The sequence below is a fragment of the Spinacia oleracea genome, chromosome 4, assembly GCF_020520425.1.
Source record: "Spinacia oleracea cultivar Varoflay chromosome 4, BTI_SOV_V1, whole genome shotgun sequence".
Classification (NCBI taxonomy): Eukaryota; Viridiplantae; Streptophyta; class Magnoliopsida; order Caryophyllales; family Amaranthaceae; genus Spinacia; species Spinacia oleracea.
Window position 1 is genome coordinate 130,919,198 of NC_079490.1, and position 24,041 is coordinate 130,943,238.

General features: G+C 37.2%; 2 protein-coding genes across 2 annotated transcripts; both read left to right on the plus strand.

Annotated features, from left to right (window-relative positions):
- Positions 1–828: 828 nt before the first annotated feature.
- LOC130471886 (uncharacterized) lies at positions 829–2,375 on the plus strand. Its single transcript, XM_056842228.1, has 2 exons — positions 829–1,398; positions 1,461–2,375. Exons 1-2 carry the CDS (start codon positions 829–831, stop codon positions 2,373–2,375), a joined length of 1,485 nt encoding a protein of 494 aa, XP_056698206.1.
- Positions 2,376–2,443: 68 nt separating this feature from the next.
- Positions 2,444–4,153, plus strand: LOC130471887 (uncharacterized). Its single transcript, XM_056842229.1, has one exon. The coding sequence runs from the start codon at positions 2,444–2,446 to the stop codon at positions 4,151–4,153; it is 1,710 nt and encodes a 569-aa protein (XP_056698207.1).
- The last annotated feature ends 19,888 nt before the right edge of the window (positions 4,154–24,041 follow it).

Sequence of the window (24,041 nt, forward strand, 5' to 3'; positions counted from 1 at the left end):
CAAGTTGGTAAACCTCAGATTTTCCTCCATGATGAGGGCTATTTTGTAATCAGATTCCAGTCACAGAAGGACAAGGAATCAGTTCTGGTGGCTGGTCCTCATATGTTCTTTGGCAAACCTATGATTGTTAAACCTTGGACAGCAAGTTTTAATTTCCAGGAGGAAATATTGAGGGTAGTTCCAGTGTGGGTTAGGTTGCCTAACTTACCTCTGAGCTGTTGGGGGGGGGGGGGGGGGGGGTGATTCATTGAGCAGAATAGGGAGCTTGCTTGGAGATCCTCTATTTGCTGATGAATGTATATCTAAGCAGCAAAGAATTTCATTTGCTAGAATTCTCATTGAGGTGGATATAACTGGTGACTTGCCTAAATCTGTGCAGATTCAGGACCCTATGGGTAACATTGTTAAACAGGTGGTTGAGTTTGAATGGTTGCCACCTTATTGCCAGAAATGTAAAATTGTGGGACATGACTGTACACAGACAAGAGTCAATACCACAAGGTTTAGGCCAGCTGATGTTCAGAGAAAGAAGGTTGTGAAGGTGTGGAAACCTAAAGCAGTGCAGCCAATTGTTGAACAAAAAACTACTGATGAGTTGACTACTAATGATGCTGTACAAGAGGATGATGGGGAGAATGGAGAGTTATCTGTTTATGATAAGCCTTTTACTCCAATTGCTCCAGTTCTAGATGAAGGGTGGAGAGTTGTTTCAAGGAGAAGAAGAGATATTAGAACTCCATCTCAGACTGTGGGGCTTGCTGAGGTCCATTTGAATGGGGAGGAATTGGTTGCTGGTAGTGATGGAGTGGAATTCCCAACTGATCCACCATGAACATTAGTACCTGGAATGTGAGGGGATTGAATGATCCCATTAAAGTAGTTGAAATAAAGAAGTTTTTAGCTAGTAATAACATTAGTGTTGTAGCTTTGTTAGAAACTAAAGTTCAGGAGAAGAATAGTAGTAAAATCCAGAAGAAAATGGGGGTTGGGTGGCAGGGGATTATGAATTATGAGCATTCTCCTAGGGGAAGGATATGGATTGGTTGGAAGCATGCCTTGGTGTCAGTTCAGCTTATCCAAAAAACTGAATTTTGTGTTCACTGTCATGTTGCTACAAAGAATGGCTTGTTTGATACTATCTTTTCAGCTGTGTATGGTTTGCACTCTGTTGATACTAGAAGACCTATGTGGAGAGAGATCACTACTTTCAGTAGTACTGTTAATTGTCCTTGGCTAGTTATGGGGGATTTCAATGCAGTTTTATTAGCTGCTGATAGAGTAAATGGCAATGCGGTTACTGAAGGAGAAACTAAGGACTTTGATAGCTGTATGGATGCTGCAGGATTGGCTGAGCTTAAAAGTTGTGGGAGTTACTATCTTGGAGCAATAAGGGGCAAGGTAACTTGAGAATCTGTTCCAGAATAGATAGGGCCATTGCTAATGCATTGTGGCATTCTAAGTTTGTTGATGCTGTGGTGGATTATTTACCTCCAGGAATTTCTGATCACTCACCTCTGGTTATGTCTTGTAATATCCAACTGGGAGGAGGGAGTAGACCCTTTAAATTTTTTAACTATATGGCTGATCATGTTCTTTTTCTTGATGTGGTTAAAAAGGGATGGGATGTGTCCTGTCCAAGGGGTGGATCCATGTTCAAGGTTTGGACTAAGCTGAAAGCAGTAAAACAAGGATTGAAGGAGCTACATCACAAAGATTTTGCTAAGCTTGATGAGACAATTGAGGGGTTAAGGGCTGATTTGGGTCAAATTCAGATTCAGTTAGCATCTTGCCCTACTAATAGCAATGTGCAGCAAAGTGAGAGGGAGTGTAGTGAGACTCTTAAGAAATTCTTGCATATTCAGGAGAGTGCATATAGACAGAAAGCAAGAATTCAGTGGCTGCAAGTAGGAGATTCTAATTCTATGTTCTTTTTCAGTGCAATGAAGGAGAGGATAGCTAGGAATAGCATTCATATTTTGTATGATGATTCTGGGAAGAAGCTTAGCACTACTCAGGAAATTCAGGAAGAAGTTAGCTCTTTCTATAAGCAGTTGATTGGTACTGCAGCTAGCTCCTTGATGGGTGTGGATGTTGGAGTGGTTAGGAAAGGGAAGCAGCTTTGTGCTGCTGATGCAGAAATGTTGGTGGTTCCTGTCTCAGATGCAGAAATTGATGCAGCTATCAAAGGTATTGATATCAATAAAGCCCCTGGGCTTGATGGTTTCAATAGTTTGTTCTTTCTTAAAGCTTGGGAGATTGTGAAAGCAGATGTTTATGAAGCAGTGAGAGAGTTTTTCAGAACTGGAGTGATGTTAAAGCAAGTGAACAACACCTCAGTTACTCTGGTACCTAGATTCAGAATGCTTCATGTGTGAAGGATTTTAGGCCAATTGTTTGCTGCTCAGTTGTCTACAAAATTATCTCTAAAATCCTTACTGCTAGAATGCAAGGTGTTATTGGTACAGGTGTAAATTGTTCTCAATCTGGTTTCATCCCTGGTAGATCCATTTCTGATAATATTTTGCTGGCTTGTGAGTTGGTGAAGTGTTATTCTAGAAAACATGTCTCTCCTAGGTGTATGATTAAGGTGGATCTGAAAAAAGCCTATGATTCCTTGGAATGGCCTTTCTTGAAAACCATGCTGTCAGAGCTAGGATTCCCTGTGAAGTTTGTGAATTGGGTGATGCAGTGTCTTTATTCTGTTTCTTATTCCATTTTGATAAATGGCTGTCCCACTAAACCAATTCCTGCAAAGAAAGGGTTGAGACAAGGTGATCCCATTTCACCTTACTTGTTTGCTTTGGGTATGGAATATCTGTCAAGGTGTCTTGCTGCTCTTGCTGAAGATACTAACTTCTCTTATCACCCTAGATGCAAAAAGCTGGATCTCACCCATATGATGTTTGCTGATGATTTGTTGATGTTCTCCAGAGCTGATGAGGGTGCTGTGAAAGCTCTTTTTGATGCTTTTACCAAGTTTTCTTTGGCTTCTGGTTTGGAAGCTAATTTGCACAAAAGTGAAGTCTACTTGGCTGGTGTTTCTGATCATGTTGCTTCCAATATTGTTAACTCAATTGGGGTTCCTCAGGGATCTTTCCCATTCAGATACTTGGGTGTCCCTCTTACAACTAGGAAGCTCTCCTTCACAGACTGCAAGCCACTCATTGATAGAACTGTTGCTAGAATCAAGAGCTGGACTTCTAAGTTTCTATCATATGCAGGTAGGCTGCAACTGGTGAAATCTGTACTCTTTGGTATCCAACTTTACTGGTGTCAGATTTTTGTTATGCCTAAAAAGGTGATGAAGGAGATTCAGAGAATTTGTAGATGTTTCTTGTGGTCTGGTGCTGATGCAGATTCTAGGAAAGCTTCTATCTCTTGGGAGCAATTGTGCTTCCCTAAGAGTTATGGAGGGTGGAATCTTAAAGACCTAACTGTGTGGAATAAAGCAGCAGTCCTGAAGCACTGTTGGGCTTTAGCTTTGAAGCAGGATAGGCTTTGGGTGAGGTGGATTCATGCTTATTATATTCAGCATAGAGACTTCTGGACTATGCCAATTCCTAATGGTTTAACTTGGTCATTGAGGAAAATTTGGCATAATAGAGAAGTGTTTCTGCAGGCAAATGGAGTGGATCAGTTTGTGCAGGCTGGTAAATTCAGAATTCAGAAAATGTATAAGTTTCTTCATCCAGTTGGAGCTCAGGTGGGATGGAAGAGATTGATTTGTAATAGCCATGCTAGTCCAAAGAGTACCTTCATTATGTGGCTAGCAGTGCAGAACAGATTAGCTACAAAAGACAGATTGATAAGATGGCAGCTGAGTATTGATGGTACTTGTGGGCTGTGTCAGTTGGAAAGTGAAAGCTTGGAGCACTTGTTCTTCTCTTGCTCCTATTCTCAGAAGATTTGGAAACAGGTTCTCCTTTCTCTAGGTGTGACTAGAACTGTGTTGCCTTGGCATGAGGAGGTTCAGATTGCAGTGAAGAAAAGCAGAAGTAAACAGAAGCAAGCCTGCAAGTATAGCATAGCTTTCATTGAGTCAGTGTACTGTGTTTGGTTGCAAAGAAACTCTAAGGTTTTTAGGGATCATGTTGATCCAGTCAAAACTGTTGTTAGCAACATTATGTTTAATGTTGAGTGTAGATGTCAGTAGTAGCTTTTGTGTGCTTTAGCTAGCTTGTGTGGTTAGCTGGGTGCTTTGTTGTTTCTGTTGGACAGTTGGTGTTTTCAGAGTTTGTTAATACTCTGATTACTTGGTAAATAAAGCTCATTATTATTTGCCAAAAAAACAAACGTGGGTTAAATTATAATTAATTAATTTTAATCAACTGAAAATAATAAAGGGATTTAAAATTAATTTTATGGGAGCTTTAAAATTTAATTAAATTTGTAAGTTTCCGGTTGGACTAGGAAATACAATTTTACGTTTAAAATTAGTAAAGCATGTATATTCTTGGTTTTAGTGGGAGATTTTAGTCATTAAACTCATGATTAGGTCTTTATTCCTTTAAGGTTAAAACAACTCAATTAGAACTAATAAGGTTGAATAATTTGTAGATTGTTGGAACCTTTGATTAGTAGTTGCAAATGTTTATGTGATGCATATTTTCTACTAACTTGCTATGTGGGCCATTCATTGAAAAATGAATGTATGAATGGTATATTGTAAATGTACTATTTTGCAGGTTGTGGAAAGTGACTAGTATGGCCCAAATAGAATAGTAAATATGGTCTGCGTACCATTAGTTTGAATGTAAAATTGGTCTAATGCACCAAAGTTTTTATTTAAATATGGTCTGCGTACCATCAAATAGTTGTAATTATTTTAATTATAGCATATCCTATTTGAAGAAAATGACGCCTCCCATGGTGAAATTCAAGACGGAGTTTCCAATCCATTTTGAAGACGGACTAGATGAAGTCGGGCCATACTAGATCACATTTAAATCTTATGAATGTTTAGGATATTTATTGCTTTAAATATGTCTTGATATTATGCATGAGATTGTGGCTTGAGTATGTTGCATGATTAAGGATTTTAGTTCACTTAAAATCTAACCAACATAGTAAGATCCCTAAGTTCCAAACTTTAAAATTGAGTTAAAAGGTGCAATTCCAAAATAACACTTACTTGGATAACCTTTACATCCATCTAGTAATAGTTATCCGCCATAGCGAGGTGTTACTTATTGATTCTAAAGCGGTAAGGTACACAATGTTGTGAGTATATTTGTCGATCAATTAGTGATATTTTTCCGCCATAGCGAGGTGTCGCTTCTGATAGTAGTACACAATTAGTTGTGAGTACGTAATATTTTAGAATTAAGTCGAATTGTGCTTAATTTTTCAATGATTTTGGAGTCTTGGATACATTTTATTCACACCTGCCGGAACTAAATATTTCGAATAAAATGCTAATGACTTGTTTAAATTGCATGATTGCTTTAATTTTCAAGTTATTACTAATGATAAATGTTTAGACTTTGCATGCTTCAATGTATGTTTTTAATTAATGTTTATAATTAAATATCTTCCACTGCACTAAATCCTTTTATAAAGGTAACAATAAATTTCCTCGATTGGTAATGAATCCAAGAACGATTCACGGAAATGAGAGAAAATGAGCAATTTAAAATGTACGTTTCTTATAGAGACTTTTATGGTTGTGTTTTACTAACAAAGTCGAATGGCAAACCAATTGGTGCTTGTAGATTCAAAATACAATGTAGTTTTGAGATCATAAAGCATTGAGTTTAAACACTGAAATTTACCAATGGTTAACAAATTAATATCTTTGTCCATTTATTTCTCGAACGAGTCTAGTCCCTAGACATTCGAATAGATCGATGCTTAGAGAACTTTAGAAGCTTCTGGTAAGATCATCTAGTTGAAGCGAAATATTCAACATAAATAAAATGGTAAGAACTTTGTTAGAGTGACATTGGACATGTCTAACAAAGTATAAAAGTCAATACATATAGGAAAACAAGGAACAAGTGAAAGGAACTTACAATTCCGTTTCTACATATAAGTTTATGTTTAAAGAAAAGTAACCTTGCAATCAAACTTCCTTGGTATCATATACCGCTTGAGGCTCTTACTTCAGTAATAACTCAAACGATGGAAGCTTGGCTACACTAATGACCTACAAGTGGGAAATGAAGCATGGCAATGCTATATTAGTTGTAGGGTCATCTAGTTTGTTTTAAATCCTCTCAAGGCAGGAACTTAATGTCTATTTTGTTCCATAATCGGAATACCTAAATTTTTGTTTCAAACACAGAAAGACTTGGATGAAAAGTAAACAAAAACAATGTGCGTTTGTTTGTTTGAATGAAATGGTCATTTACGGGTTGAGTCATGTATGCTTGATTAAAAGAAACAACTCTTTAACAATAAGAACTTTACTAGGTTCATATCAATCTCTTGATTTGAGTTCCACTAATCTTTGGCATTGTTACTTAGACAATGTCAACAAGTTAACATTCTAAAGATATATTTTGATGGACTTTTGAAAGTTGATTGATTTCTAGATCATTCAAGACGAGCTAGTCTTACTTGTTGAAAGTAGCAAAAGAAATGAACTATTGTTAGAACTCCTAGACAATAGAGTTCAAAGCTAAAGAAAGATTTTTATGACTTTATTATTTCATATGGTTTTGAGTGAATTATGGATTTATTTACTCAAAGTGATATAAGTTTGAATCTGTTTCCCTAGTTCAAAGATTAATAGAAAAGTATAAAAACGCCCACTTGGTAAGAAATCATAAAGATCTAGGTTAGATCATGTTGATGATTACTTATATCAAGAATGATCAACAATGATTGTGTGTTGTAATTTCACAATCTAGCTCCATAAGATATTGTTTATCTAATTGGAATGATCGAAGTCAATTAGTACTTGATTTGATCAATGATGAATCATAAAGATTTTCCTATAATTTCTAAACAAAATGCTCAACTACCACCAAGCTAAACCAAATTCGTCAAAGTTATTGAAAAGTATTTTTAGAATATCTTTCCAATAAAATACATATATATATATATATATATATATATATATATATATATATATATATATATATATATATATATATATATATATATATATCTAAAGAGTTGCTAAACTCAGTGGGAGCTTAGTGTTTGTTATTCGACAAACTAAGGCCCAGGCATAGATATATGTTTCATTGTGAATTATTCAAATGAGACACAAGGGTAATCTTTCTACCACGAATTTTTGAGAATACAATGTTTGTTTGCTCGAAATAATGTCCTTTTGTAGATTCGTTTCCAAAATGACAAGTGGGAGAAAATAGACCTCGAAAGGTCTTCGAGGCGAAAAACAAACATAAACGGACATTCCCGAGGCTTTTCGAAGTTCTTTAGAAAATTCGAACACTTATTCTTTAAGGACTTTAGAAGTGGCTTTAAAGAACAGACATCTCTTAGAAGACTTTACAAGTGCTTCAAGGAGAATAGAATATTCAAAGGACTTTCAAGTGGCTATTGATATTCTACTGTTTGATGTTCTATACCCATGTAGGCATAGAGTTCAGGTCACTGAAGCTATAAGATTCTTCTATTAGATACTGAAGAAACCTACAACTTGCTATTATCATGAAGATAAACGAGTTTTTGACTTGTAAGAAAGCTATGACGAAACCCAAATTCCCTAAAATGGTTAGAGGCCATATATAGACTCAAATATTTTAGATTGTTAAAGGCCATAAAACAAAATCAATGTTTTGATGAAAAAATTGAAATTTTGAGGATTTGCAAGAATAGATTAACACCTATTGGTTGCAAATTGGTTTTAAGAATAAAAACCATCAAACATGGAATTGTGTTCACACACAAAGCTAGATATATTAGTTGCTAGAGGTATCAAGCAAATTCATGGTGTGAATTTTGTTGAAACCTCATGCAAAATCGTAATGCTCCAGTCTATAAATCAAGCATGTAGGGGAATACAATTAAACATACATAACATGCGCGGAACATCCCCAAAGCCAGGAAACATGTATAAAGCACAGTTTAAGCATACTTACATTTTAAGCGTGTTTTCCCGAGTATAGTATCAACGAACACGAACAAAGAAATCCACTTGTCGTTCCTCTACTTGGTTCACCGACATGATCAGATCCGTCTTGATAATCGTAGCTTAGACAATCACTCAAGAGTTTTTTCTTTTTGGGAAGAACACATTCATGGAGGCAAAGAGAGAATTAGGGTTTCTCTTTTCTCCTAGGGTTGTGTGTAATCTGAATTGTGTGCTAGAAAAACATAACTTTAGGTTATTAAAATAACCTAGATAGTAAGCAAGCCAACCGACCAAGGCTTAAGGCCATTGGCCGGCCAGCAAGCCCACGAGGGGCTTTATGCGCACACAGCAACGTGGGCCGCGGGCCGCGAGCTACTGCTTGCTTTGTGCCTTGTCCGCGCGCGCCACACAACATCGAGGTTTATGGGCCGGCGCTGCATTGCCATGCACGCTGCGCCCATGGGCCTTGCGCTTGTGCGCTCCGGCTCGTGGGTTGCTTTCGTATAACGATTAAATTATCCTTCGATAATTTATTTATCGTTTCGTACTTGAAGATCCAACGTCGTACGATACGATTATTCGTCTCGCCTAGCTTACGAATATACGCAATACAATATACGATTTAACGATTCAATGTTTAATCGTATAATTATGTTTTTCCGAACTAATTTCCCGAAAAGCTATTACATGAATTTCCGATTCATTTAATCCGGTGATCTGTTACATGCCATTGGTGTGACCTTATAGGTTCGGTCAAGAGTAAGCTGTGAGCCTAATATAGATTAGAACTCACTGATCGGACATTGCTCCAGCTAGCTGATCCGATCACTTGATCTTACTGAATTAATTGTTCGTAATTAATCTGAACCTTGGTATTAGACTAATGCACCATGGGTGAAGGACATATTTCCTTCAGTCTCCCACTTGTCATTCAGACAAGTGTGCATTCACATTCCTTTGTCGCTTAGTGTTACTTACTGAACATAAGGTAAGATCCAAGTCATCCTTATTAGGTCCAGAAGTGTTTCTCGGATTACAGAGCTCAACTGTTAAACTTTTACAGAAGGTTAAGCCTTAACCATTCTGAGCACGACCATGCATCTTCATAGTATCTAACTCTCCGAAAGGCCTTGTTACACAACAACACCATATCCTATCAAAGATAGGAGGATAATCCATTCTTGCAATCTATGAACACTCACTTTGATTCATAGTATGCCCAATAACTTCTTTTATAGCCTCCTTTTACGGTGCGACGTTTAGCTAGTATCAAAGCGAACTAATTCTCAAACGAGCAGACATAATCACTCATGTTCCGAGGAATGGTTCTAATCACCATTAATGAGAACTACTTATGACATGACTTTAATCTCCTAAAGTGTCCTCATGGTCAATCCGATACAAGATCCCATAAGTATCTATGCAAATGATTTCTCACATCCAGTCCATCTAGTTCAAGAAACAGAACTATAAATCAACTTGCAATCTAATCTTCATTAGCCATTGGTCGTCCAACCTTTCAATGACCTGGATTAGGGATCCTTTTGTGATTTCAATATTCAAGTTCACTTATGGGTGTTTCTTTGTCGAAGAATCCATCTTGACATCCCATTTGAATGTTTTGAATCACTTGGACTTCATCATTTAATACTAAACCAAGATTAAATGATCTATGAAATGTAATTTCATAAATGATAAATGTATAAACCAAATGCTTACCAATTTGTGGGCCTCTAACCCAAAATCAAGCATTTAATGTTTTACAGATACAGGCATTTCACCCAATACTTAAAACATTCATGGAACTCAAACTTGATTCCATTTCTGCATATGAATGTTGTGTCTCATTCAATGTAGAGGTTTAGTTTATCATACTTTTCTATTCTTAGCATCCTTTCTATCGAAAGCCTTTCGATGTAAGATGAAAAGATCTTTGAATATGTTTATAGAATAATCTAGTCTTTCATTACTGTTAGAATGATTCTCATATTCAAAATAGAAAATTATTCAGATAGCAGACTTGTGATCAACCTGAGTTCATTGAAGAACTCCCACTAGAAACAATTCCCTTTCATTGCTTCTTAGGCAATGATGAATTCATTTCAATTATGTAGAATTGCAAATGATGCCATCCTTTTTGAATAATCCAACCAGTTCACAAAGATATGGGAGATACATCTTTCAACTGAGAACTTGGAAACTAATAATTGATTCAGTTTCCCATGCATCACATATGGTTCAGAACCTATGTTACCACCTTTTAATCATGACGCCTAATTGCCCGTGTATGTTTGTGGTTTTCCTAACAACAAGATTCAACTTTTGCTTAGGCAAATGCATGTAGAATCAAAGCTTTAGTTCATCTTCACTTCCTCTTATCAAGTGCTGATCATCGTACATATCCAAATGTATTAGATGTTCTTGACATGGTTCTAATGATCTTTGATCTAGATCAATAGAGATTGGTATAAACTCGTCACGATCCAATGTTCACGAGTTATCTTGGCGATATATATCACATCATACATGATTGATTGTAATGCAAAAACCATTCGCATTTTAAAATCTATCCATGTAACTTTTAGCTTTATTCTGTTTCAAGAGATACTGAATCTTGCTAAAATCTTGGCATTGCCATGTGATATAAGGTGAAGGCACCTCTTCAAGGTCCTTCGTGTTTAACTTTAGTGATAACAGCCTAGCTTTATACTTAGTTAAAGCATTCATTACTTAGACTTACTCATATGGGTTGAGAGTCTCTTTTGAGTCTCTCAATTGTGTTTGATTTAGTAATTACTTTTACAGAATCCAAACAATGCTTTAGATCCTATCCAATGGATATTTAACCCAGTATGTTCTAAGTTTCGCCATGGTTCTAATATTGAAAAATACTTTCAAATCTTACCAATTAGAATTTGAATGTCATTTTCAATAGAGAGATATGTATCTCATATGTAGAACCAATAAACTTGACTTAGCTCCCACTAAACTCATCATCTACAAGATGATCCATGTTTTCATAAAGCTATGATTTCTCAATAGCCTTGTTGAAAAATATGGTCCAATTCCCACTTGCATATGCTTTAATCTATGAATAGATTTCTTAAGCTTGCTGTTTTATCTAGCATCCAAAACTTTTACATTGTGTGATGTACACAATTCCTTTCTACAAGTCCAATTGAGGAAGGTGTTTCGTTTTCCAATTTTCATATTTCCATACGCAATGATTGTTAGATTTATACAAAATAGTTCAAGCATTCCGACTTGGTGAAAAAGATTTCAACATTATCAACGTCGTGAAGTTGTTTATAATCTTTAACCACCAATCTAGCTTTTCTTTTGTATGTGTATACAATATCATCTTTGTATGTTTTGAAGACATGTTTGCAACCAATGGGAGTGAACCCTTTATGCAAATAAACGTTGTATGTTTAGAAAACATGTTTGCAACTAATGAGAGTGAACCCTTTATGAAAATCAACGTTCTATCATTAGAAAACATGTTTGCAACTAATGGGAGTAAACCCTTTATGCAAATCAACCAAATCATAGATTTGATTCTTTAAGATGAAAGTACATTGGATAAAATGGCCTCAAACCATTTTATATGGCCTTGAAACGTAATAATGTTTCTGATGGCCTCAAACCATACTTGGGGATTTTTATTCGTCGTAGCTAACCTGTAAGTCTTATGTTAGAAGAACTTCCAAAGTCTTCATAGTTTTCATTCCTCAAGAAATCTATGTATCTATCTTGGTTGAATTCTATTCCTTATACGATTTACCTAGGTATTGAACATCAAACTTTAGTGTCTATAAAGATATTACTCAAGTCCTTTGAGTATTAGGATTCTTTTGAAGCACTTTTAAAGTCTTCCTGAACCTCTTCCAAAGGCTTCTAAGTACGGAGCTTTTCCAAAGACTCCTAAGTATCCTACATTTGTTTGTTGCTTGACTCGAAGTCCTTTTGAGGTCACTTCGAGGTTATTTTCTCCCACTTGCCTTTTTGGAAATATGATGGTTTCCTAAAAGACATTATCTAGAGCAACAACCATATGTTCCGAGTGAAGGAAATAAAGCCCTTGGTCCAATTATGCATTTAATGCTAAGTCAAATAAATGCGGTTCAGTATTAATTATACAAGTTAATAATTCAGTGAGATTAAGTGAACTGTATGCCTAGCTAGAGGCCGCTTCAGTTCAAGTGGAATTAATAAAATTAATCCACAGGTTACTCTTCACTGAACCCGTAGGGTCACACAAATAGTACGTGAACGGATCAAGTATTTAAAGGAATTAAATACTCCATTTATGGATTTTTGGAATCGACGGATCTCTGTTCTAGTGGGAGCTGAAATCGTCAAAGGCAAATTATGAATACTCCGGAAACGATGATATTGCCGGAAACGGAAATATGGATCGTATCGGAAATATAAATATTATCCAAGTCGTAGATGTTGCCGGAAACGGAAACATGGTACGTATCGGAAAATATTATCGGAAATTGAAATATTGCCGGAATCGGAAATATTGCCGGAAACGGAAATATTGTCAGAATCGGAAATATTATCGGAATCGAAAAATAATTCCGGAATCGGAAATATTAAATATTTGTTTGAAACGGAAATTAATTCCGGAATCGAAAATATTAAATATTGTTCGAATCGGAAATGAATTCCGGAATCGGAAAATTAATAGGAAGTGCGTCGTACGAAATAAACATCGGACGAGGTTGCTAGACGCAAGGCCCAGCCCTAAGCCAGGCCCGCGCCTAGCAAGCCCAGCGCGCAAGGCAACGCAGCAGCAGCCAAGGCACGCAAGGCCTAGCGCAAGGCCAAGCCCAGCGCGCATGGCAGCTGGCGCGCCCATGGGCTGCGAGCAAGTCGTGGGCTGGGAGCAGTCGTGGGCATCTCCGCGCGCGCGCATGGCCTGCGCCCCTTGTGGGTCGTGCGCGTGTATGTGTTGAAGTTCGTGCATGCATCAAATCCTTAAGCAATTAGGATTAGATTAAAAGATTAATTTCCTAAAGTTACTAGTTTTAATTAAAGTCTAATTCTAATAGAATTAGATTACTTGAAACCTAGTAGACTTCTAATTCCATTATTCCTACCCTATAAATATGTGATGGAATTCACAATTTATATACACATAATTTCAAGTATTCACATAGTTTTAAGGATTAAAACTATGATTAATTTACCTCAAATTATTCGAATAACATAATACCTTAGGTGCAATTCTAGTTAATTAAATCTAAGGCGGATCCGAACATGCTGTGGACTATCTACGGAGGGACGACATTTGGAGTACTAAACTTGTTCTTGTTCGGTTCGGGAGCAGCTAGGGAGGGCACGCTACAAAGAGTATGCATCCTAAATTATGCTAATTGTTATGTGACAATTAATTTGGATTCCTGGCTTTATGGTTTTTCCGCATGAAATATATATGATTTATATGTATCATAACCTAACAGTGGTATCAGAGCCTCTAATTAATTCCATAATATTTAGTTAACATGGTTAAATTTTATAAATTTACAATGAATTAAAGGGGTGATTAATTTTGATTTTTGTAATTAATTGCAAATTCTTGCAGTATTTAATTATATGTTCGCAGAATTTTCGGCAGTTTAGTCAATAATGGTCGGAATCGTATAATTTTATAGTGTATTTCGCATGTAAACGGCGTTTTAAAATTTTGACTAAAATCTTTGATCTGATGCCGAACCAAGAATTCCCAAATTCGAAGCCTAACTATGACTTTTCGGAAGTTTTAGTTTTTCGAACGCAAAATTTGTAATTTTTAAGACGTTAAATTAAATATTTGCGATTCTTGTTTGTAAATCTTGAATTTTTGATTGACCTACTGTATATGTTTAACAAATTTAAATGCCTAAGCTTGTTAATTATACAACCTAATTTGTAATTGTAATTAATTTGTTGAAATTCGAATAATTTAGAATTTGATTTATTTTCATAATTAATTGACAATTTAATTAGGTATCCATGATTAAAAACCACCATAAAATTTGTTAAATTTGGTAAATTTTAAAATTTTATGACCTAGATTTGAATCCATGAAAATAAACTTGATCGGAAATTAATTTGAATAATAAATTTTTGATTTTTCGCCCTAAATTTATGAAATTAATATGATTTATTAATTCGTCTGTAAATTTAAATTAAAAAGCTTTGATTTTTATGTTATCTGCTCATGAATCTTGCATTCACAAAGAAATGGATGCTAAGTGTTACCCTTAAGGGGTGTTGTATACTGCGGGCATGCGACCGACGAGCAAGGGATCTCGTCGCCCATGCGGTACGTATGCAGCGAGCAAGCAAGTGGCACGCGAGCACAAGGCAGTATCCCTGCCTTGCGTCGAGTGCTGCGATGAGGCATGGGCGGATGGGCGAGAGGCAAGGCACAAGCAAGCAGGCAGGCTGCGCGCGGGCAGCGAGCGGGCAGCGAGGGATGCCTCGCAGCAGCGAGCGCTGCCTCGCCAAGCCAGCTGCTGCGCTACGACACAGCGAGCAAGATGCTGCGCGAAAGTGTGGCTTGCTTGGCTTGCTGCGTTTGCGCGTGGCTGCTCGTGCCTTGCTGTGCGATCACTCGAGAGGGACGATGCTGCCTCGTGGACTCGACGGCGCATGGGCGCAAGCCCATGGCCTCATCTTGACCCGATTGATGCGCTTTAAATTTAATTTTGATTTTCAGATTGGAAAACGATTTTAATTAAATTTAAAATTCGTAATTTAATTTTTTCTAGGAATTTAATTTTGAATAATTTATTTATTATAAATTTTATTTATACTAATTATTATTTTACTAAAATTAAAACCTTGATTAAATTTAAATTAATTAATTTAATAAACTGAAAATAAATTAAAGGATTCAAATAATTATTTATATGAGCTTTAAATTTTAATTAAATTTGTATGTTTCCGGTTAGACTAGGAAATACAATTTTATGTTTAAAATTAGTAAAACATGTAAATTTATTGGTTTAAGTGGGAGCGTTTTAGTCATAAACTCTTGATTAGGTCTACATTCCTTTAAGGTTAAAACAACTTGATTAGAATTAATAAGGATTGAATAATTGGTATATTATTGGAACCCTTGATTAATTGCTGCAAATATTTATGTGATGCATATTATGTTCTACTAACCAGCTATGTGGGTCATTCATTGATAAATGAATGGGTGAATGGTATATTGTAAATGTACTGTTTTGCAGGGTCTGGAAAGTGACTAGTATGCCCAAATAGGATAGAAAATATGGTATGCGTACCATTAATTTGAATGTAAAATTGGTCTAATTCACCAAAGTTTTTAAATTTATATATGGTCTGCATACCATCAAATAGTTGTAATTAGTTTAAATTATAGCTTATCCTATTTGAAGAAAATGGCGCCTCCCGTGGTGAAATTCAAGACGGAGTTTCTAATCCATTTTCAAGACGGAGTTTGAAGTTGAAGCTTCAAGATGAAGTCAGGCCATACTAGATCACATTTATATCTTATGCATGTTTTAAGTTATTTATTGCTTTAAATATGTCTTAATTATGCATGAGATTATGGCTTGATTATGTTGCATGATTAAGGATTTTAGTTCACTTAAAATCTAACCAACATAGTAAGAGCCTTAAGTTCCAAACTTTAAAAATTGAGTTAAAAGGTGCCATGCCAAAATAACACTTACTTGGATAACCTTTACATCAATCTAGTAATAGTTTTACGCTCAGCGAGGTGTTACTTATTGATCCTAAAGGGGTAAGGTACACAAATAATTGTTAGTACATGTTAGTTTTGGTTAAACTCAACGATATAAGTAAGGAGTCCTTTTATGTCGTGCCAAATGAGATAGGTTTACCTAATAAGTCCTTAGACGTACCTATCAACCAAGAGTAGTTTCTAGACTATTAGCAAAGGCATTACTTACCTAAAATATTTTAGAATTAAGTCTAAATACATAATGTGCTTAATTCTTCAATGATTTAAGGATCTTGGAATCATTTTATTCACACCTGCCGGAACACATAACTTGAATAAAATGCTTAATAAATGATAAATTATGCATGGATGCTAAAGTTTAAGTTTATTAAGAGAAACTGTGAATGGTTATTTATTTGTTTATTCTTTTTCAATTGTAGTCATAACTATGGCAAACAACAATCAAAACATCATCTTGGGTTCTGAGCTTATGGTCAAGCTGAACCTTCAAATTTTCTTGAATGGGAAGCTAAGCTAGTTGAAGTACCCAGACTCAATGGATTTGAGTATGTACTGTTCAATCCAATGCCAAGCTACTATGCCAGAGACATTACCCCTGAAAGACATGCCGCCTGGGATGCGGATCTCAAAAAGGTTATGAGTCTCATGCTGAACAATATCCCTGATGAATGGGCTAGGAGGTTGGTAGCTTACGAACCTTTTCTGCTCATCAAGAATCTTAGGGATATCTGTCGTGGAAACACGGAGGACAGGGACCTAAATTTCCATGAGTTGATTGAATCAATGTCAGGCCTAAAGGTTAGTTCTCACAACAGATGTTTTAGGATGGAAGTCCAAGAAACACATGTTCAGGTCCTTCGCACTAAACAAAGGGTGGGCGTTCCACTAAGGTTCCATTTAGACCATATGCTTTCATTGTTTGATGGATTAAGTCTGCTAGGAACACCAATAAGAGAAAGGATGCCAGTCTCTATCTTACTCAATTCACTGCACAGTGGGTTTGGTCGCTTTAAGCAACTATACCTAAGTGAAAAAAGAGAAGAAACAGTTGCAGAGTTTGTTCACCTAGTCAAAAAAAGGTTGAGATATTACTCGACTGTGAAGCCAAGGATTTACTCAAGGCTAAAGGGAGACCCTTCAAGAAAAGTGGAAAGTCCAAGGGAAATGCTGAGTCAAGAAAGAAGACGAAGCAGGACAAGTCCACATCAAGCTGTCTTTATTGTGATGGAATTGGCCATTACAAGAGAGAATGTCCAAAGCTTAAGGAAATCAGAAGAACGGAACAGTCGTTCCATCTTCAAGTATTTTCGTTATAGACTGTATACTTGCTAATTCAACTTCTTGGGTATTAGATACAGGTTGCGGCTCACACTTATGTTCCAATTCGCAGGCACTAAGAAGAAGTAGAAGGTTAAGCAAGGGTGAAGTCGACCTACGAGTGGGAAATGGAGCACGGATTGCTGCATTAGCTGTAGGAACTTATTATTTGTCGTTGCCCTCTGGGCTAGTTTTGGAACTGGAAGAATGTTTCTATGTTCCAAGTCTTATTAAAAACATCATTTCTGTTTCTTGCTTAGATGCTAAGGGATTTTCCTTTTTAATAAAAGACAATAGTTGCTCGTTTTATTTTAAAGAGATGTTTTATGGATCTGCTAGATTAGTCAATGGACTTTATTTATTAGATCACGACAAACAAGTTTATAACATTAATACCAAAAAGGCCAAAAAGGATGATTCAGATCTCACCTTTCTGTGGCATTGTCGATTAGGCCATATTAACTTCAAACGCATAGAAAGACTTCAAAAGGAACGAATTCTAGAACCATTTGACTTAGAGGATTATGGTAAGTGAGAATCATGTTTACTTGGCAAAATGACAAAGCAACCTTTCTCTAAAGTTGGAGAAAGAGAAACTGAACTATTGGGTTTAATCCATACAGATGTATGTGGACCAATGAGTACAAATGCTAGAGGTGGTTTCAGCTACTTTATCACTTTCACTGATGACTTCAGTAGATATGGTTATGTCTACCTAATGAAGCATAAGTTTGAATCCTTTGGCAAATTCAAGGAATTTCAGAGTGAAGTAGAGAATCAATTAGGCAAGAAGATTAAAGCACTGCGGTCTGATAGAGGCGGTGAATATCTGAGCTATGAATTTGATGACCATCTGAAAGAATGTGGAATTCTATCAGAATTGACTCCTCCTGGAACACCACAATGGAACGGTGTGTCGGAACAAAGGAACAGAACCTTGCTAGACATGGTTAGATCAATGATGGGTCAGGTCGAACTTCCAATAGAATTTTCGGGACATGCACTAAATACAGCTGCACTCACTATAAATAGAGCTCCGTCTAAAGCTGTTGAAAAGACTCCATATGAGTTATGGTTTGGAAAGCCTCCAAATGTGTCTTTTCTTAAGATTTGGGGATGTGAAGTATACGTTTAACGATTAATTTTAGACAAACTTCATCCAAAATCTGACAAATGTATCCTTGTGGGCTATCCAAAGGAAACAAAGGGGTATCACTTCTACAATACATCTGAGAAAAAGGTGTTTGTTGCTCGAGATGATATCTTTTTGGAAAAGGATCACATTTCCAAAATGACAAGTTGGAGAAAAGTATACCTCGAAGAAATTTGAGTCGAACAACAAACTCTAGAGAATGCTCTAGATGACATTCAGAATGAAACTCAGAGATCTTTAGAAGTATCTGGTGAGAATCAAGGACCATCTAGAAATGTAACCTCGCGTAGATCGCAGAGATATAGATCTCAACCGGAAAGGTACTTAGGTATTTTGACGAACGAGAGCTATGAAGTTCTATTACTTGAAAGTGATGAACCTGCGACTTACAAACAAGCTATAAAGAGCCCTAGATCCAAGCAATGGCAAGAAGCCATGCAATATGAATTGGACTCCATGTCTGAAAACCAAGTTTGGGATTTGGTCGATTTGCCAGATGGCTAAGAAGCCATAGGAAGCAAATGGGTTTTCAAACTGAAAAAGGACAAGGATGGGAAACTAGAAGTTTTCAAAGCTAGATTGGTTGCAAAAGGTTACAGGCAAGTCCAAGGTATGGATTACGATAAAACCTTTTCACCAGTTGCAATGCTAAAGTCTATTCGGATAATGTTAGCAATCGCTGCGTATTACGATTACGAAATATGGCAGATGGATGTCAAAATCGCTTTCTTAAACGGCATTTTAACAGAAACTGTGTTTATGACACAGCCTGAGGGTTTTGAGGATCCAAAGAATGCTAAAAAGGTATGCAAGCTCAAGAAATCAATCTACGGATCGAAGCAAGCATCAAGGAGCTGGAATATACGTTTTGATGAATCAGTCAGTGACTTTGGTTTCATCAAGAACGCAGACGAATCTTGTGTATACAAGAAGGTCAGTGGGAGAAAAATTGCTTTTCTAGTATTATATGTCGACGACATATTACTTATTGGAAATGACATTCCTAGGTTGAAGTCAGTCAAGATTTGGCTTGGGAAATGTTTTTCGATGAAGGATCTAGGAGAAGCACAGTACATACTGGGCATCAAGATTTACAGAGATAGATCTAAGAAGATGATTGGACTCAGTCAAAGCACTTATATTAATAAGGTGCTTGAAAGGTTCAATACGGCAGACTCCAAGCGAGGCTATCTACCCATGTCTCATGGAATGAATCTAAGCAAGACTAAGTGCCCAAAAACACTAGATGAGCGTAGACAAATGAGTGGGATTCCATATGCATCATTGATTGGTTAAATAATGTATGCTATGATATGTACACGCCCGGATGTTGTGTACGCACTCAATGCTACGAGCAGATACCAGTCAGACCCAGGAGAGGCACATTGGACTGTTGCCAAGAATATTCGGAAGTACCTGAAAATGCACAAAGATTATTTCCTGGTCTATGGTGGAGATGATGAATTAATCGTTAAAGGCTATACGGACGCAAGTTTCCAAACCGACAAATATGATCTCAGATCACAGTCTGGGTTTGTCTTCTGCCTCAACGGAAGTGCAGTAAGCTGGAAAAGTGCTAAGCAAAGCACCATTGCGGATTCTATAACTGAAGCGGAGTACATTGCTGCACATGAAGCAGCAAAGGAAGCTATTTGGCTAAGGAAGTTCATAAGTGAACTTGGTGTAGTCCCCTCCATTAAAGGACCAATAGCTCTACATTGTGATAATAACGGAGCTATTGCACAGGCAAAGGATCCTAGACACCACCAGAGAGTCAAGCATGTACTTCGTAGATTTCACCTTCTACGAGAGTTCGTTGAAAGAAAAGAAGTCGAGATAAGCAAGATTGGAACTAACGACAACATCTCAGATCCATTGACTAAACCTCTGCCGCAGGCAAAGCACAACTCGCACACTGCAGCTATGGGAATCAAACATATTGGAGAATGGCTTTGATGTCCTTATTTAATGTTTTAAAGTTTTAGAGTTTAATACTTTGTAAAACGTTATTGGTTTACCATTCATAGAAATGAATAGAATTCATTTTCCATTTAATTTGTGGTTTATTAAATGATGAGTCCCTTCAATTTGACGATATATTCAAGATAGACTGTCAGGACCAGTCATGTGACTAAGTAATGTCTATCAAGTGAACTTGAATGTCAAAAGTTGAAAATGGTCCCGGCCTGGTCGGAGTTTTCTATAAAGATGGACACATAGAAAACGCTAGACGACTAGAATGCAAGATGACTAGTAGTTCTGTTTCTTGAACTATGTGGACATGGCAATGTCGCAATCATTTGCATAGATACTTACTTTGGGAAGACTAGTATCGGACAGACCTATGAAATTTAACTGTAAGAGATGAAAATTTGTCATAAGTAAATTTCATTAAAATTATTAGACACTAATCCTCAATACCTGAGTGATTTGAGATTACTTGTTTGAGAACTGGTTACTTTGACGTTGTCAACCGTCGCACCGTAAAAGGAGGCTATAAAGGCAACACTCGGGTAATCACCTATCAAACGAAGTCTAATTTCAAGATCGCAAGATTGGGATTGTCCTCCCATAAATCGGGACGAGATGCTGAAAGTTGTAAAGGGCCACTCGGAGAGCTAGATACTGTAAAATGCATGGCCGTGCTCAGATGAATCATAGGCTATGATTATCTGTTTATTTGATCAGTTGAACTCTGAAACCGAGAAACACCTCTGGACATAATAAGGATGACAACTCTTACCTTATGTTCAAGAGCAAGCATCAAGTGACAAAGGAATTAGGAAATGCACACTTGTCCCTAAGGACAAGTGGGGGACTGAAGGAAATAATGTCCTTGGTCCAAGTATGCATTTAATGCTAAGTCTAATAAATGCGGTTCAGTATTAATTATACAAGTTGATAATTTAGTGAGATCACGTGAACTGTATGCCTAGCTAGAGGCCGCTTCAGTTCAAGTGGAATTAATAATATTAATCCACAACTTACTCTTGACTGAACCCGTAGGGTCACACAAATAGTACGTGAACAGATCAAGTATTTAAAGGAATTAAATACTCCATTTATGGATATTCGGAATCGACGGATCTCAGTTCCAGTGGGATCTAAAATCGTCAAAGGCAAACTATGAATACTCCGGAAACGATGATATTGCCGGAAACGGAAATATGGATCGTATCGGAAATATAAATATTATCCAAGTCGTAAATTTTGCCGGAAACGGAAACATGGTACGTATCGGAAAATATTATCGGAAATGGAAACATTGCCGGAATCGAAAATATTGCCGGAAACGAAAATATTGTCAGAATCGGAAATATTATCGGAATCGGAAAATGATTCCGGAATCGGAAATATTAAATATTTGTTGGAAACGGAAATTAATTCCGGAATCGGAAATATTAAATATTGTTCGAATCGGAAATGAATTCCGGAATCGGAAAATTAATCGGAAGCGCGTCGTACGAAATAAACATCGGACGAGGTTGCTAGACGCAAGGCCCAGCACGAAGCCAGGCCTGCGCCTAGCAAGCCCAGCGCGCAAGGCAACGCAGCAGCAGCCAAGGCACGCAAGGCCCAGCGCAAGGCCAAGCCCAGCACGCATGGTGTTAGGTTATGATACATATGAATATAAATCATGCGGAAAAACCATAAAAGCCAGGATTCCAAATTAATTGCCACATAACAATTAGCATAATTTTGGATGCATACTCTTTGTAGCGTGCCCTCCCTTGCTGCGCCCGAACCGAACAAGAACAAGTCTTTAGGACTCCAAGTGTCGTCCCTCCGTAGATAGTCCACAACACGCTCGGATCCGCCTTAGGTTTAATTAACTAGAATTGCGCCAAAGGTACTATGTGTTTTTCGGATTTTATGACAAATAAAAGTCCGAGTTTTAAGCCTAAAACTTGAATGAATACTTGAATTACTCGTTATAAATTGTGAACCATGATCACCTATTTATAAGGTATGGGTATCGGATTTTAGAATCCTACTAGGAAACGATTTAGCGAATCTGAATTAATCTTAAATTCAATCACTTAATTTATCTAGTAGACTTAGGAAATCAATCTTATACGAATCCTAATCGATCAAGGTTTCGTACGCACGCACAAACACACACACACGCACATCAGCCCACGAGGGGCGCCATGCGCGCGCGCGCTGAGCCCAGGCCCAGCAAGTGCTCGCAGCCCACGAGGGGCGCGCCTGCTGGCCTTGCTCGCGCTTGGGCTTTGCTTGCTTTGGTCGCGCGGGCTTTGCTAGGCGTTGGGCCTATCTTCGTGCTAGGCCTTGCGTCTAGCAAGCTCGTCCGATGTTTATTCGTACGTCTCGCTTCCGATTAATTTTCCGATTCCGGAATTCATTTCCGATACGAACAATATTTAACATTTCCGATTCCGGAATTAATTTCCGTTTCGAACAAATATTTAATATTTCCATTTTAGGAATTAATTTCAAATTCCGATAATATTTCCGATTCTGACAATATTTCCGTTTCCGGCAATATTTCCATTTCCGATAATATTTTCCGATACGTATCATGTTTCCGTTTCGGCAACATCCACGACTTGGATAATATTTATATTTCCGATACGATCCATATTTCCGTTTCCGGCAATATCATCATTTCCGGAGTATTCATTATTTTCCTTTGACGATCTCAGCTCCCACTGGAACCAAGATCCGTCGATTCTGAATATCCATAGATGGAGTATCTAATGCCATTAAATACTAGATCCGTTTACGTACTATTTGTGTGACCCTACGGGTTCAGTCAAGTAAGCTGTGGATTAATATCATTAATCCACTTGAACTGAAGCGGTCTCTAGCTAGGCATGCAGTTCACTTGATCTCACTGAATTATTAACTTGTATAATTAACACTGAACCGCATTTATTAGAGTTACCATTAAATGCATACTTGGACCAAGGGCATTATTTCCTTCACATGGCAGCTGGCGCGCCCATGGGCTGCGAGCAGGTCGTGGGCTGCGAGCAGTCGTGGGCTTCTCCGCGCGCGCGCATGGCCTGCGCCCCTTGTGGGCCGTGCGCGTGTGTGTGTTGAACTTCGTGCATGCATCAAATCCTTAAGCAAGTAGGATTAGATTAAAAGATTAATTTCCTAAAGTTACTAGTTTTAATTAAGGTCTAATTCTAATAGAATTAGAATACTTGAAACCTAGTAGACTTCTAATTCCATTATTCATACCCTATAAATATGTGATGGCATTCACAATTTATGTACACATAATTTCAAGTATTCACATAGTTTTAAGGATTAAAACTAAGATTAATTTGCCTCAAATTATTCGAATAACATAATACCTTAGGTGCAATTCTAGTTAATTAAATCTAAGGAGGATCCGAACGTTTTATGGGCTATCTACGGAGGGACGACATTTGGAGTCCTAAACTTGTTCTTGTTCGGTTCGGGAGCAGCTAGGGAGGGCACGCTACAAAGAGTATGCATCCATTATGCTAATTGTTATGTGGCAATTAATTTGGATTCCTGGCTTTATGGTTTTTCCGCATGAAATATATATGATTTATATGTATCATAAGCTAACACTCAGATTTGTGGTAGAATCAATACCTTTTGTTTCTATGAGTCGCTCATAAAGAAACATATATCTATTCTTGAGTTTGTTTGATGTAAACACTAACTCCCACTGGGTTTGACAACCCTAGATATATATATGTACTGAAAAGATGTACTTAACCGAAGTTCAATCCTTATGACATCTTATCCGTAGCTTTCACAACTTTGTTTAGTGTGATAGTCACTTAAGAGTATCA